The sequence below is a fragment of the Rousettus aegyptiacus genome, unplaced genomic scaffold, assembly GCF_014176215.1.
Source record: "Rousettus aegyptiacus isolate mRouAeg1 unplaced genomic scaffold, mRouAeg1.p scaffold_m13_p_3, whole genome shotgun sequence".
In the NCBI taxonomy this organism is placed as follows: domain Eukaryota; kingdom Metazoa; phylum Chordata; class Mammalia; order Chiroptera; family Pteropodidae; genus Rousettus; species Rousettus aegyptiacus.
The window spans coordinates 50,034,716-50,048,434 of record NW_023416306.1 but is presented as its reverse complement, the minus strand read 5'-3'; the positions used below and the strand labels follow the sequence as shown (position 1 = coordinate 50,048,434).

General features: G+C 36.8%; 1 protein-coding gene across 3 annotated transcripts in view; it reads right to left on the bottom strand.

The window, feature by feature from the left end:
* Positions 1-1,396: 1,396 nt before the first annotated feature.
* The window catches only part of RIC1 (RIC1 homolog, RAB6A GEF complex partner 1), an 89,476-nt gene continuing 77,153 nt past the window's right edge, over positions 1,397-13,719 (bottom strand). For all 3 annotated transcript variants that reach the window (XM_016138366.2, XM_016138367.2, XM_016138368.2), the window contains 8 exons: positions 12,679-13,407; positions 10,955-11,113; positions 10,730-10,866; positions 8,890-9,176; positions 7,892-8,083; positions 5,191-5,368; positions 4,838-5,026; positions 1,397-3,999 (listed from right to left, as the gene is read on the bottom strand). In XM_016138366.2, the coding sequence (XP_015993852.2) occupies positions 3,711-3,999; positions 4,838-5,026; positions 5,191-5,368; positions 7,892-8,083; positions 8,890-9,176; positions 10,730-10,866; positions 10,955-11,113; positions 12,679-13,407 (2,160 nt within the window). In that variant the 3' untranslated portion in view covers positions 1,397-3,710. The remainder of the gene's footprint in view (positions 4,000-4,837; positions 5,027-5,190; positions 5,369-7,891; positions 8,084-8,889; positions 9,177-10,729; positions 10,867-10,954; positions 11,114-12,678; positions 13,408-13,719) is intronic.

Sequence of the window (13,719 nt, the reverse complement as noted above, 5' to 3'; positions counted from 1 at the left end):
TTCTGGGACACTAAATATCCACATACAAAAAACAAAAAAACACAAAGTTAGATCCCCTCACTTCATACTACATACTACAATTAACTCAAAGTGGATCAAGACCTAAATGTAGGAACTAAACTATAAAATTCTTAGGAGAAAACAGACATTAGTACCTGTTTTTACCAAAAGAAATCCTAAGAGGATTTTTGCTTTAAAGAAAAGCTGTTACTGTACTAAACTTAGCTAGGTCTTTCATTTTAAAAAGCCAAGTGGTGTAACACAAGCTTTTGGAAAGTGGCGGATATCCTTTGCTTTATGCTATTTCAGCTTATGAAAAGTATTTTCATAGGCGCACCACACTATTTTGGATAGTGGGGGAAGCCTTACCTGATAAGGGTCTACTATCCAAAATGTGTAAAAACTCTTGCAAATCAACAATAAAAGATAAATGACTCAATTGTGAAATGGGCAAATGGTGTGAACAGACATTTTTATCCAAAGATTATATAAATAGCTAACAATCATATGAAAAGACAGCCATCAGGGAGATGCAAATCTATAATGATACCACTTCACACATTAACTCGGATGGCTATAACCAAAAATACAACAATAACAAGTGTTGATGGTAGAAACTGGAACCCTCCTCCCACTGCTACTACAAATGTGAAAAAATGACGATGGAATACAGTTGGCATTCCCTCAGAAATTAACCAGTTACGTAACTCAGTATTTCCACACTGAGAGAGAACTGAAAACATGCCCACAAAGAAATCTGTACATGAATGTTTGTAGTAGCATTCATGGTAGTCAAAAGGTGGAAGCCACCCAAAAGCCCCTTAACTGATGAATGGATAAAGAGATGTAGTATATCCACAAAATGATTATTCAGCCTCAAAAAGGAATGAAGTACTGATATACAAAGATGAACCTTGAAAACATCTTGCTTAGTGAAAGAAGCCAGACAGAAAAAGCCACATATTATATGATTCCATTTATATGAAATGTCCAGAATAGGCAAATCCATAAAGACAGAGAGCAGACTTAGGAATACAGGAAATAGGTAAAAGTCAAAATCATTTTTAATCCCACCTATTAGAGATGTTGTCTAGTCTCCTCTACACTTACATACAGAACTGGTGGAAACCATATGGTATGCGTGATTTTATATTACTTTTCATTATACTTTGAACATTTTCCATGATTGTTCCAATCTTGTGTTGTCAGGCATCATCTGGGATGCTGCCAACTCTTGATGCACCTATGCTAAATAATTCTGCATATAAATAAAATTTAAATCTCTCTGAATTTCTAAGTTATTTCATTTAGAAGAGTCTAAGAGGTGGAATTACAATTGGTGGTTCATAATACACATGCTTTTTGCTGTTAACCTGAGATGGTGAATAAACAAAAGTTCATGTAATGGTTTTATTGCCCTTTACCAAGTAAAAAAATACACATTACAGAAGTAGCAGCAACTTTAATTACAAGCAAAGCCTGACTCTACCCCCAATGACTTCTTGTTTTGGTATTAGCAAATAATTTAAATTGCAAATAGTTATACTGAATATTTAAATTCATCAGTTAAAATTATGGCTTAAACAGTGGATAATGTGAACCAAACAAGGCAAAATAAAAGTAGGAATTTTTAAAAATTAAAGTATATAACAATCACCAAAGAAAAATTTCTGTAAAACTTGCCTTTTTTTTTTTTTTTTTTTTTTTTTATCTCGGGGCCACCCATTCTGATTAGCTGAAAAACAAGTATTTTATAGAGAAAAGATTCATTTATGGCATTAATCACAGGAATACAGACAGTTACCTTATTGGTGCCTGCTTTTAAGAGTGCAAGATGAACCCAGCAGTACAGTAGAATATTTGAAAAGATCACAGCTGTTTGTTTACAATGGTAAATCATTTTTATTGACTGAATATTCACACCAAGCACAAAAGTAATGCTAGTTCTTCTCCTAGTGGACTAAGAGAAGAAATTTCAGTTTAGTTCTTGCTGGGCTGCATGTACTCACATGGGAAACATTTTCTGAAGATTTAGGGAAAGGTGGTTTAAAACAAAGGCTTAAATAAAGGTAGCACCAGAAGGACCAGGTACCCATAATCACATATTCCACCCATCCAGGAGTTTCAGTATGTGAAATTATTGCACTTGTAATGTAAGAATTAAATGACAGTAAATTACCAAACCCAATAATTTAAAACAGTTTGATGAATTTTGAACTAAGCAGTTTCAAAATGGTTTTGAGTTTCCCTTTAAAGGAAACCTGGCTAGGACAACTAATTCTAACCATTTACTTTAAAAAACAAGGATAGAGGACCAAGTTTTAGTTCTAAACTGTAATTGCACTATGAGAAGAGAGGCTGTTTTACATAGTGGTATGAGTTTGGTCCACATCAAATACATTGTTATAAAAATAAACAAGTTTGTTTTTGTAAAAAATAACATTGCATTCCTTTGTTCAATTGCACAGTACAAACAAGCTATCTAAATTAATACTGTTATAAGGTAATTAGAATTACAGTGGATATGTGTTTAGTCTGAAGCAATAAAGGAGTATACAGTTAAGTTTTCATAATGTATGAAAACTAAAATTTAAGTCATCTGAAATACATAAAATATTTTAAAAAGTTACAATGAAGAATGTACTTTTATATACTAATTATTAGCTGTGATAATACAGGATTCAGCAGTCCATTTACATAAAACTCCATTTTTATTCAATTTACAAAAGCAATAAATAAGAAACTACATTAATTTGCACAAAACCTGTTTCATTTCATGATCAGTGTGACCATTTGTTACTTTATGACCAAGCCAATAAACCTGTCTTCCTCTACGAAGACGGCTCATATTTGGAAAGAAGAGCAAGCCCTATCTTTATTCCAAGAGTATCTATAGCCATGCAGAATCCAGCATAAAACCTTACAAATTATAATACAAGGCCTAAAAATATGAACACTGCCTTTGAATATATTTACACAAGAGTAGTATTCACAAAAAGTTCTTTGATACAAAATAGTTTAGTAGTATCTAACAGCATAATTGAAGAACCAACCCCTCAGACCCCGGCCCATACTGAATTAGCAGGAATCAAGCTTGCACACCAACTCACATGTAAATAAATAGCTCCCATCAATTCAGACCTGGGATAGAACAGGCTAAAAAGCCAGGGAGCACATCCCCATCACACTGGCTGGTATTGTGCCAAGGCAGGCATCTATTCAGGAGGCCTAGCCAGAGAGTCCAGTGCTCTCAACCCAAGGGCGCATTACAGGTACCTCAGGTACTTGATGAGCTATAGCAAGCACCTTAGCATTTATTTTTAAAAAGCAGTCTGGGACACACACTGTACCAGAAAACATGTTAAGAAGCTATACACAGTGAAAAAGCTCACCTGGACAAATAGTCCTTATGGTTTAAGAGCTACCAGTCTTTAAGAATAAAACCAAAATATTCTCATGTACATCTGTACAATATTCTTTATTACTTTCCACTGCAGCTTAAAAAATTTTTTTATGAAAGATGATTTATTCTGCTATCACATTTTTATGGAATCAAAGAGACTTCTTAGAGGACAGTAAAAATTTAATTCCTTACCAGAGTCTCTGAGCTGAGTTCTGTCCCTGGTTAAATTATCGAGCTAGGTCACAGTGTCCTCAGTTGCACGCTGCTGCTAATTAATACTGCCCATGGTGATGGTACCCCACTGTTGTTAGGACACAGAACAGTCTAAAGTTCCATCCTGAAAAGATTCCTCCTCCTCTGCTCCAGCTGTGTCCTCCTCTTTTCGGCTGACCATACTGCTACCTCCAACCTCGCTCTGAGGGATGCTTCCATGGCCCAAGGAGCCCCTGCTCTCCTCTGCCCGGGGGCTAGTCTGCTCAGGAGTCTTACCCACGGTTATTGGCTGGAAAGCTTCAGGCTGGACCTGCTCTTCAGTTATCTCATTGAGCTTCTGTAGTTGTGGCTTAATGACATTTAAAAATGGCTTATATCCAGGACTAAGGAGAAGAAAAAGGAAATTCATTCTCATTTGCCATGTTCAAAAGTCTCCATAGAATATTATGGACAAATTCCTACTAAACACTGATACAGTCAATGATAAGGTCAGTGACATTATGAGGAGAGAGGCAGTGGCGTAGGGAGGTAGGGAGGCTTCTTAGGTGTCCTGGCCAGCATAGAGGGGGTTGCATATAGCTTTAGTGTGAGTCTTAAATTTCTGAGCACTAGGAGCAAGACATTTTTTATCTAGTTGTACAATTAAAGATCATATTCTACAGTGTAAGGACCAACAGGATTTTAGACTTGAAAAGATACTTCAGAGAACCAAAATGAATTTGTCAGTTAAGAAAAACTAGATCCAAGTAAGGGAAGCCCACACATAATTGGTTACAAAAGGCTAGAACCCAAGGTTCTTCCATCCATTATGCATAATTTGGGCTTGCTAGTAACTGCCATGGAAAGTTAAATTCACATAGGCTTAAATTTTTATTTTTCCAAGTGGACACTTTTATGTCATTACCTCCACTTCCATAGAACTGCAGATCTCAAGTTCCAGTCTTAATTATAAGATCATTTGTAGTGTACCAGTCTTAAGTCAGTGACATCCATTCCCATAATACACTGACCAATGATGTCTCATCGGACATTACTCATGTTAATGGCTGGTAAAGAATGATAACTAAAGAAGATAGCTTTAAAAATGAACATATGAAAGCATTTTTATTTCGACCACCCTAAAAATCTTCAAATAAATGAACCAGAGCTAAGCCCTAATGTGAAAGGACAGAATTTACCAAAGAACAGCTAAGGAACAAGCCTAAGGAAACCAGCACTTACCAATCTGTAGAGGCCCATCGGTCCACTGCATGTAGCCCTGTCTTTATGTTCTGTAACATCTCTCCATCTACCTCTGAAGACTGTATAATAACCAAAATCTGGTTGATTACTGAGGATTCTCTAAGAATCAAGCCTATGACAATGCACCAGTCCAGACATCCTGCCTCCAAGAATATGTGTAGCAAATACCTATACATAAACAAAAACAAAATAACTGAGAAAGAAATACAGAGCTAAGTAGAATCTACAGATGTTCAGAAAAGCAATCATTATCAGGAAAGTATCCCCTGTACCTTATTTACCCAAATATCCTGAGTAGACATTCTATGTTTTCAAAATGCTGAGAAACTCACCGAAGCTGGACCTGGGATTTGTGAGGCCCTTTACTTGCCAACTCCATGGAGATGTGCTCTAGCTCTGACTGAGTTAAACTAAGTGTAGAAAAATTTTCATCAACTACGGTCCAGTCCCCATCCACCATGGAGCTACTTTCCGTCAAGTCTGTAGCTGAACCAATACTGCATTCATCACCTGATGAAGAAGTGCCAAAAGTTATAAACTAGGTTCACAGGGAAAATTGTCTTCCTTTAACTTTAAATATTGGCTGTTTTTCAGATGTCTGTTTCTCCTTAAGATTTTGAAACCAAAACCTTAACTCCACTGCTAAAATTCCCATGCTATATTAACAGTAGATATATTTTAAAAAATCATTAGATAACCAGGCGTTATGTGCCTTCAGATGGAAAAACATGATACCTATGAAGTAGTCTTGCCTGCCTCCAAAAAAGAAAAAAAAATCTAGCTATAATTTCATCAAGTCTTTAGAGTCAATTACCAATTTACAAGAAATACAGAGGAAACTATTAACACTAAACCATGATGATGCAATCACCAAAATTCACATTATGGGAAAATACACAGGAGTGAATTTCTTCAATGGATATAAATTGCAAGGGGAAAAAAGGAGATGTAGAGGGGAACAATCACTGAAAAAAGAATTAAAAACATAACAATCATAATGTATGAACCTTATCTGGATCTTGAGTCAAGCCATTAAAAGTTTATGACATTATGAAACAATTGGAGTTTGAATATTTACTGGGTATTTGATGATATTAAGGAATTATTGTTAAATTTTTAGAGGGATGATAATGGTATGACAGCTAATTTTTTAAAAAGAGTCCTTTTAGAGATACATATTAAAATAGTCACAGATAAAATGTCATGTTTTGGATGTGGTTAAAAAATACAGGAAGGAAAAGTAGATGAAACAGATTTGGTCATGAGTTGGTAATAACTGAAGTTGGGTGATAGATTGTGTGTGGGGCAAGGGATCCATTATACCAGAGGTTCCCAACCCCTGGGCCATGGACCGTTACTGGTCTGTGCCCCGTCAGGAACCGGGCTGCACAACAGGAGGTGAGTGGCAGGCGAATGAGCAGAGCTTCACTTGTATTTGCAGCTGCTCCCCAGCGCTAGCATCACCACCTCAGATCATCAGACATTAGATTCTCACAGGAATACTGGTCCCTGGTGCCAAAAAGGTTGGGGACCACGGCATTATACTATTATATCTATTTTTTAAATGTGTTTGAAATGATCTCTTTTAAAAGTTTTCTTAAAAAGCAATGGTATCGCCTCATGTCCTAATCTCAGAAAGAAAAAAAAAAACCCCAGCAAATAGGTGTTGGTGAAGATGTAGAGAAACTGGAAGCCCTGTTGGTGTGAATATAAAATGGTGTAGCTGCTACTGAAAGTATGATGGTTCTTCAAAAAAAAAAAAAAAAAAAAAAATTAAAAAGAATTATCACATGATCTGGCAATCCCACATCTGAACATATACCCCAAAGAATTGAAAGCAGGGTCTCAAAGAGATACCTTACTACCATGTTCACTGCAGTATAATTCACAATAACCAAAAGGTAGAAGCAACCCAAGTGTATGCACATCAATGGAATATTATTCTACCTTAAAAAGGAAAGAAATTTCCATTCATGCTACAACAGCAATGAACTCTGAGACCATTATGCTAAGTGAAATAAGCCAGTTACAAAAAGACAAACACTGCATTATTCCACATATATGAGGCATCTAAAGTAATGAAATTCATGGAGATAGGAAATAGTATGGTAGTTTTCAATATTTGGAGGTGGGAGTAACGGGGAGTTGTTATTAAATAGGTATAGGATTTTAGTTTTGCAAGGCGAAGAGTTCTAGAGGTTGGCTGCACAACAATGTGAATGTAAAAACAACTGTACACTTAAAAATAGTTAAGATGGTAAATTTTATGTGTATTCTACCACAATTAAAAAAAAAAAATTAAAGCAGCTATAAGCCTCCCCACACAGCAGAAGCTCAGGCAACAGTGATGACATACTGAAATTAAAAGTTCAGGTGAATGAATACCTGGCCATTATGAAAACTACAGAAAATCAGACCAATTGCTACTTACGCTCCTATAATTATATAAACTTAAGCAACATAAATCACTTTAAAACTTCCTCAGTTTGTAGCATATTCATTACTACAAGAGCAGAAGTTGGCTCACAATTTTTGGTAAAGGGCTAGATAGTAAATATTTTAGGTTTTGAAGGCTAAGAGACAAAACTAAGGATACAATGGAAGAACTTAGAAAAAAAAATTTCCACAAATTTTCATCAATGAAATAAAAAAAGATAACAGTATGTTTTCTTATGATACAGGTATATTTATGAGAATAGAATTTTTTATATGGGGATAACATTTTGCTTACTTGAGGTTCAAAATTAGGTTTCTGATCCCAATCGGTTGCCAAAGTTCATCTATTAGTGCTGATCTGTAATAAGATTTTACCTATTTTATTTTACCTAAAATAAATATGGTGAAGTATAGTCAAGGCCAATTTGGCCTTATTCTAGTAACTAACTATCCACCTCTCCAGCAGATACTAATGGATAATCCTCAAGAATATACATATCTTGAAAGATGAGTGAAGCTCTTTCTCTGAAGTGCTACAGCACAGAAACGTTCTTGTAAAGGAACTGAAAATGAGCTAGGATTTAAAATGACATTTACCTTTATTAGATAAAGGTGACAGGAAGGCATCTTGCATTTGTGGTCCATGAGATGAGGCTGTGTCTATCTCATGATGGGCAGGGCCAATGTTGCTGAGCCAGCTCCGACTTCGTTGGACATTAGAAACGCCAGCATCTATCTCAAGGTTTAAAAAAGGGTCAGCTGACTGAGACTTTAACAGCTGCTCTCCCACTGCAAGGTAGGTCCAAAAACAAAGGAAAAAAATGGGAATCAAGATGCACACTGCCATTTCTAATTCAGTTCTTTTAGCTCCTTTTCCCCTACTCCCCCCAAACTAAAAGTTCAAAGTCAATTACTGTCCTATGCTGCATCGCCCACCCATAAACCAAGGACATGGGTTGTAACTATATACTATACGATGCCACCTACCAGTCATCTTATATATCTTATTAGAACTAGGCAAAATTTTATTCTGTTCATCTTTTAAGTGATTTTCCTTGGTTCTTAAAATGACATGAAGTTTCCAAATGTTAAAAGGCTTTTGTTTGAATTTTCTTAATAATAATTAGAACAATCTTCTTTAAAAGACCTGAACTAAAAAACAATCTTTTAATTTTTCGTTCATCAAAAAATGCTGTTTCACTTTATCCTCTTTTAGTTTAGAAGATGGGCTCTCAAAGATGCATTTTTACTATTTCTCTGGAATGAGTCCTGTCAGGTCAGTGACAGTTGTGTTTATTTTGAGGTCCATGACTAACCAATTCTCAAACTTCCTACAATAAGTGTGGTAGCATCTATATTCAGACACTTCCCAACTTGCTGATAATCTAAGGTAATAAGGGGTAGATTTATAAATTAGACTTCGAGGTTACAAGTCTTCAAGACATAGAGTCCACTTTATTTATACCCTTGATCAAATGGTGGATGATCCAACCAATGAACAAAAACTTCTCTGAATATCAACCAAAAGCAAAATATCTAAATACTAAGAGTCAAATATAATTCTCTTTGTACAAGTGACACAAAATTTGCATTACCTGTTCGGAATTTTCCATTCTTGAAAGGAGAACTGATAGAAGAGACTGGGATGATGGGAAGTGGCCACAGGAAATCTCTGTGGAGTCTCTTCAGGGCTATCACAAAGTTGTCTACCCGGGCAGCTCGGGTACGTTCCTTGCAGAGCCAACTAATTAGTTCGAAGCCCAGCTGGGCTGCAAAGCAGCCGAGGTCTTTTAGCCGAACTTCTTCTAAGAGACGCCGAGCATGTCTCCAGAGCATCATGTCAATATACATGTTCTCTGCACAATCGCTGTCTTTACTCCATCTACAGGTGGGAACACAAGAAAGCTACAGAAAAATCTTTACTGGAAGATTTCTCATAACTTTATGCATTAGCTTTGATAAAAATGACAAGGTAAGAAGAGATTCAAGATCTAATTCTGACCGAAGAGAAAGATAAAGTATCATGTTTTCTCCTCCATGTGATACCATGACCTACTGAACAATACCTGGGACACAGCAAACTCTTGAAACATGTTTGTAGAATGAGCACATGGAATAGGAAAAAATGTGAGACAGACAAAGCCAAACCAGGAAGAGGGTGGTGACTGCTTGAAGAAAAGAAAGGGAGCAAAGAAATGCTATGTTTGAAAAAAACTGATGAAAAGAGGGAAGGAGAGCAGATCAAAGAAACCAAGGAGAGAGAAGAAATATGAAATGAGGTCACTCGATGAATTACATAGACACATAAGAATAAAATTGACTTTTAAAAAATCACTAAATATAGTCTATCATCCCTTACTTATGTGAGCTGATAAGTAAGGGATGATAGACTATATTTATGCGAGCTGGTATAATTGGTTTGGCAACTGGGTAATTTCAGTGAGAAGCAGTATTGAGCAGGACTGCCTGGATTCAGATCTTGGCTCCGTCACTCATTAGTTATGTGAACATAAACAATTTTATTTTCTGATACTCTGTTTCTTTACCTGCACAATGTGGATAACAACAGTATCTACCCTTATAAAGTTGCTATAAGGATTAAAAGACTTACATATGCTTAGAATTGTGCCTGGTACACAAATGAACAGTTAGTATGTATAGCCAGTCTTTAAATTTAGGGTATGGCTGAGAAGCTAATGTTTGCCTGGCAATTGTTTATAGTCCTCCATGTTGTATTTTACTTATATATAGCCCATGACTGTGTGTATATTGTGAGTGAGGGTGGGATTAATAGCTATAAGAAAAAGCAATTAAACATCACAATAAAAATGCTCAGAAAGCTCACTACATGCCAGACACTGCAGAAACAATACAAACAGAATATAATAAGATTAGGAAGAGAGAAACCAAGAGCCAAGAACATGCAACGCAAGAAGGGATACAAGGACTTCACAAACCAGAGGAAATCCTAAATATGTTATAACATTCAGTGAGTTCATAGTTAACCTCTCAGGAGACAATAACCCAACTATGGGTGATGCAGGTTTCAGTCTCCAAGATACACTTCCTCTTTGCTCTCTCATTGTTTAATAACATCTCCAATAAAAAGAGTCACAGGAGAGTCAAGTACATGACTAAATTTTATTTTTTGGTCAAGAGGTATAGTGGGAAAGAAGGATAAAACAGTTGACCATGAGAAGGCTTTTGGATTATCTTCGGCTTTATTTTTCCTTTTTATACTATTAGAGGTAATTGAAAGTTAATTGCATTCAGATCAGGTACATCAAGACCTACTCTAGTACAAGGGGCAGAAACTGTAAACAGTAACAAAGTTAACTTTGGAACAAGAAAAAAGGGAAGCCTTTTGTGTACTAAGCCTTTTGGGAATGGAAAGGTAAGTGCAATCAGATCAAGCAGTAACAGCATTTCTTTTACCTTTTTCCAGAAGGACCAGATGGCATACTTAGTGTTTTCTGTAAGCTAAATTTACTAGCAGGAACATTTTCAGCTGACTGGGATAAACTGATGCTTCGATTCCTGAAGAACTCAAATCCACCACTTGAACTGGGTTCCTAAGATAATATACATTGTGCAGTACAGTTAGAGAAAGATGCCACATAGGTGTATGGCCCAGAGAAGCTATGCAATTTTGTAACTCGCCTGAGCTGTAGGTGTGGATGGAGGTGTCTCAGATTCTCCAGAGCCAATGGCTTTCAGAAATCGAATCATGTGTCGACATAAGTCCCACTTGCCTTGTTCCAGGGCTGTGTTGAACAGAAGGGTGGCATGTTGCCTGCTTACTGCTGGGACTTCCATATTCTACAAAACAACCAAGGAAGACAAACATTCCTTTTATACTGCAAATGATTTGGGAAGATACGAGCAATTCTTTTATCTCCACAGTTCCCTAAACCCAGAAAAACAAATGCTGTTGCAACACTGTAGGGGACAGTTTAATAGCAAATTTAAAAGGAGCATTAAAAAATACCATACAAGAAAAAATGAGGCAACTACTCTGCTGGTGTAATATAAATTATGATTTATTGAACTCCCACTACATGCCAAATACTTATGTAAACCTTACATTCTTTCATTTCTCCTAGTGATACTACAAAATAGGTATATCATTCCTATTCTACAAATGAGAAAACCGAATTAAGTAATTTGAAGATCAGGAGAAAAGCAAGAATATAAATCTAAGTTTGCCTGGCTATCATAAAGTTCAGGTTTGTCTCCTGTGACAGTTTTCAGAGGGTGTGACTTAAAAGAATTCTTTGCTTTGGGCAACAGTATGTAGTACTGCTATACAATCAGCATCCCAAATAATTCTTTCACAACTTAAACTTACTACCTGCCTTGACCTTCATGGAAAGGCACCTAATACTCAAGTTTAACTCTAATTATCTGATAAGCCATAGCAATTTAGGAATTTTGATACAAAGTTTCCAATTCCATTGCTTGGGAGATCACTGAAAGTCTAGGAGTGACCTAAAATAACAAATGGCTGCATTAATTTCTTTCTGTTTTTATGACTCTGTAGTTTTTAAGACTAACCAAGGAATCACAGAATCTCAGGGCCATCCAGCCTCTGCTTGAATATCTCCTCTGGTTTCAATCAGCTGTCATAAAGCAAATAAGTAGACAGGAAAGTTGCTTTAGGCAAGAGTTCCAAACCAGGTTTATGGTTAGCTTCTTACATCAATGAAAACAGCTTTGCAGTAATTTGAAAGAACCTTAAAGTGTAGCCTATTAAATCCATATCAGACTGATAAGAACAAACTATCAAATATATAATGAAGCAAATTTTCAGAGTCTCAAAGAACACATTGTTTTGAGAAACACCACTATGAGGGAGGATAATTGCTGTGCAGGCCCGAGTCATCTTAGCTCACTACGGGGGGCCCAACATAAGGTGCTCTGCTATGATCCATGTTCTAATCAGAGTGCCTTCATCAATTCCACACTCTAAGGAAACACTGTGGGGGGGCTCGGACAAATCCAGTATTATTCAAGCTAATTCTTTATTATTTCCTATGTAATATTTCAATAATCTTATGTAATACATTTCTTCGGTATTATTCAAAATACTGTTAACTCATTAATCTGTTTCAGGCCTATTTATGGACAAATAGGATAAAAAACAAAAACAAACCTGCATGTTACTTCATGATAGTCAAAGAAATTTTCTGCCATCATTTGATAAGACTGAGTTCTTTCAAAGGAAAGATATAAACTGAACAGAAAATTGGACTGTATTACTTCCTTATATACAATCTCAGTGCCAAAACAGGGTGTTTTTTGTTTGTTTGTTTGTTTTGTTTGTTTGTTTTTGCCTAAGTTTAAGCTCAATAATTCCTGGACCTTTACAAGATGAGACCTCTTACCTGTAAGATAATAAGGTAAGAGGCAGCTGTGTCCAAATCCTGAGCCATCAAACATTCCTCAAACAAGTCCTTAGGGTTTCCAACGGCTGCAAAAAGGTAGTTCCACAGGGCATATTCAGTCTTCCTGGCACAATGAACAACTGTCTGCAGGAAGAGGGGGAACTCGGTGATAAATTTCGCTACAGTGGGAAGCAGAGGGTCGGGAATGGGCTCCCGTGAGGTAGCTTCTTCTTCCAGCACTTCATGGAGCATGAGCTCCAGCACATGAGGGAAGTAAGGTAATGTGGAACAGGACTGGGCTAAGAGCAAGGCTTGCTCCCCAAGGTTCCTGACCAGGAGCTGACGTAGAATGTGGTGGAGGTAGATCTGAGAGGTTCTCTCCACAACACAGAAAGGGAAGAGCACCTCCAGCTGTTCCCTAGCACTGTTCCGAGTGTACAAAGAATCATAAAGTAAAGTGTCATTGACAGCACCAAGGACTAAAGCGTCTTCAAACAGAACAGCCAGGGGGTAAATATTGATGTGGAAAGGCAGCATAATCCGCTGGGACAAGAAGGAATGGGGCTTGCGGTGATCCCTAGGGAAGAGAGGGAGCCAGACTTTCATCCCTGCACCTCCACAACTCAGCCAGAGGGCCTCCAGAAGGTGACGCTTTTGTTTGTTTGCTCGACACGTAGTCCACACATTTTCAACAGACTGGGCTAGTACAACAGGAGGACAGAATGGCAACTGGAAAAGGAGAGAAGAATCAGTTTTTTCCTAATTAATTTGTAGGTTCCTAAATTCCTAGGTCCTACTTTCCTGAGTTTTTAAAAATGAGAGTACAACTTTTTAGGAAAATTAGGGTAATCTGTTAGAATTAGAGTTAATAATAATAGTACCTTGGTCTTTCGGAGTATGTGTGTTTAAATCTAAAAACAACAAAATTCTGTGAACACCAGTTTATCCTATTTTTCCACTAGAATATGCAAATAATAATGCTTAAGCAATAATATCATTTCAGGACCTTATCCTTCCCAAATCATCTTATACTCAGAGGCT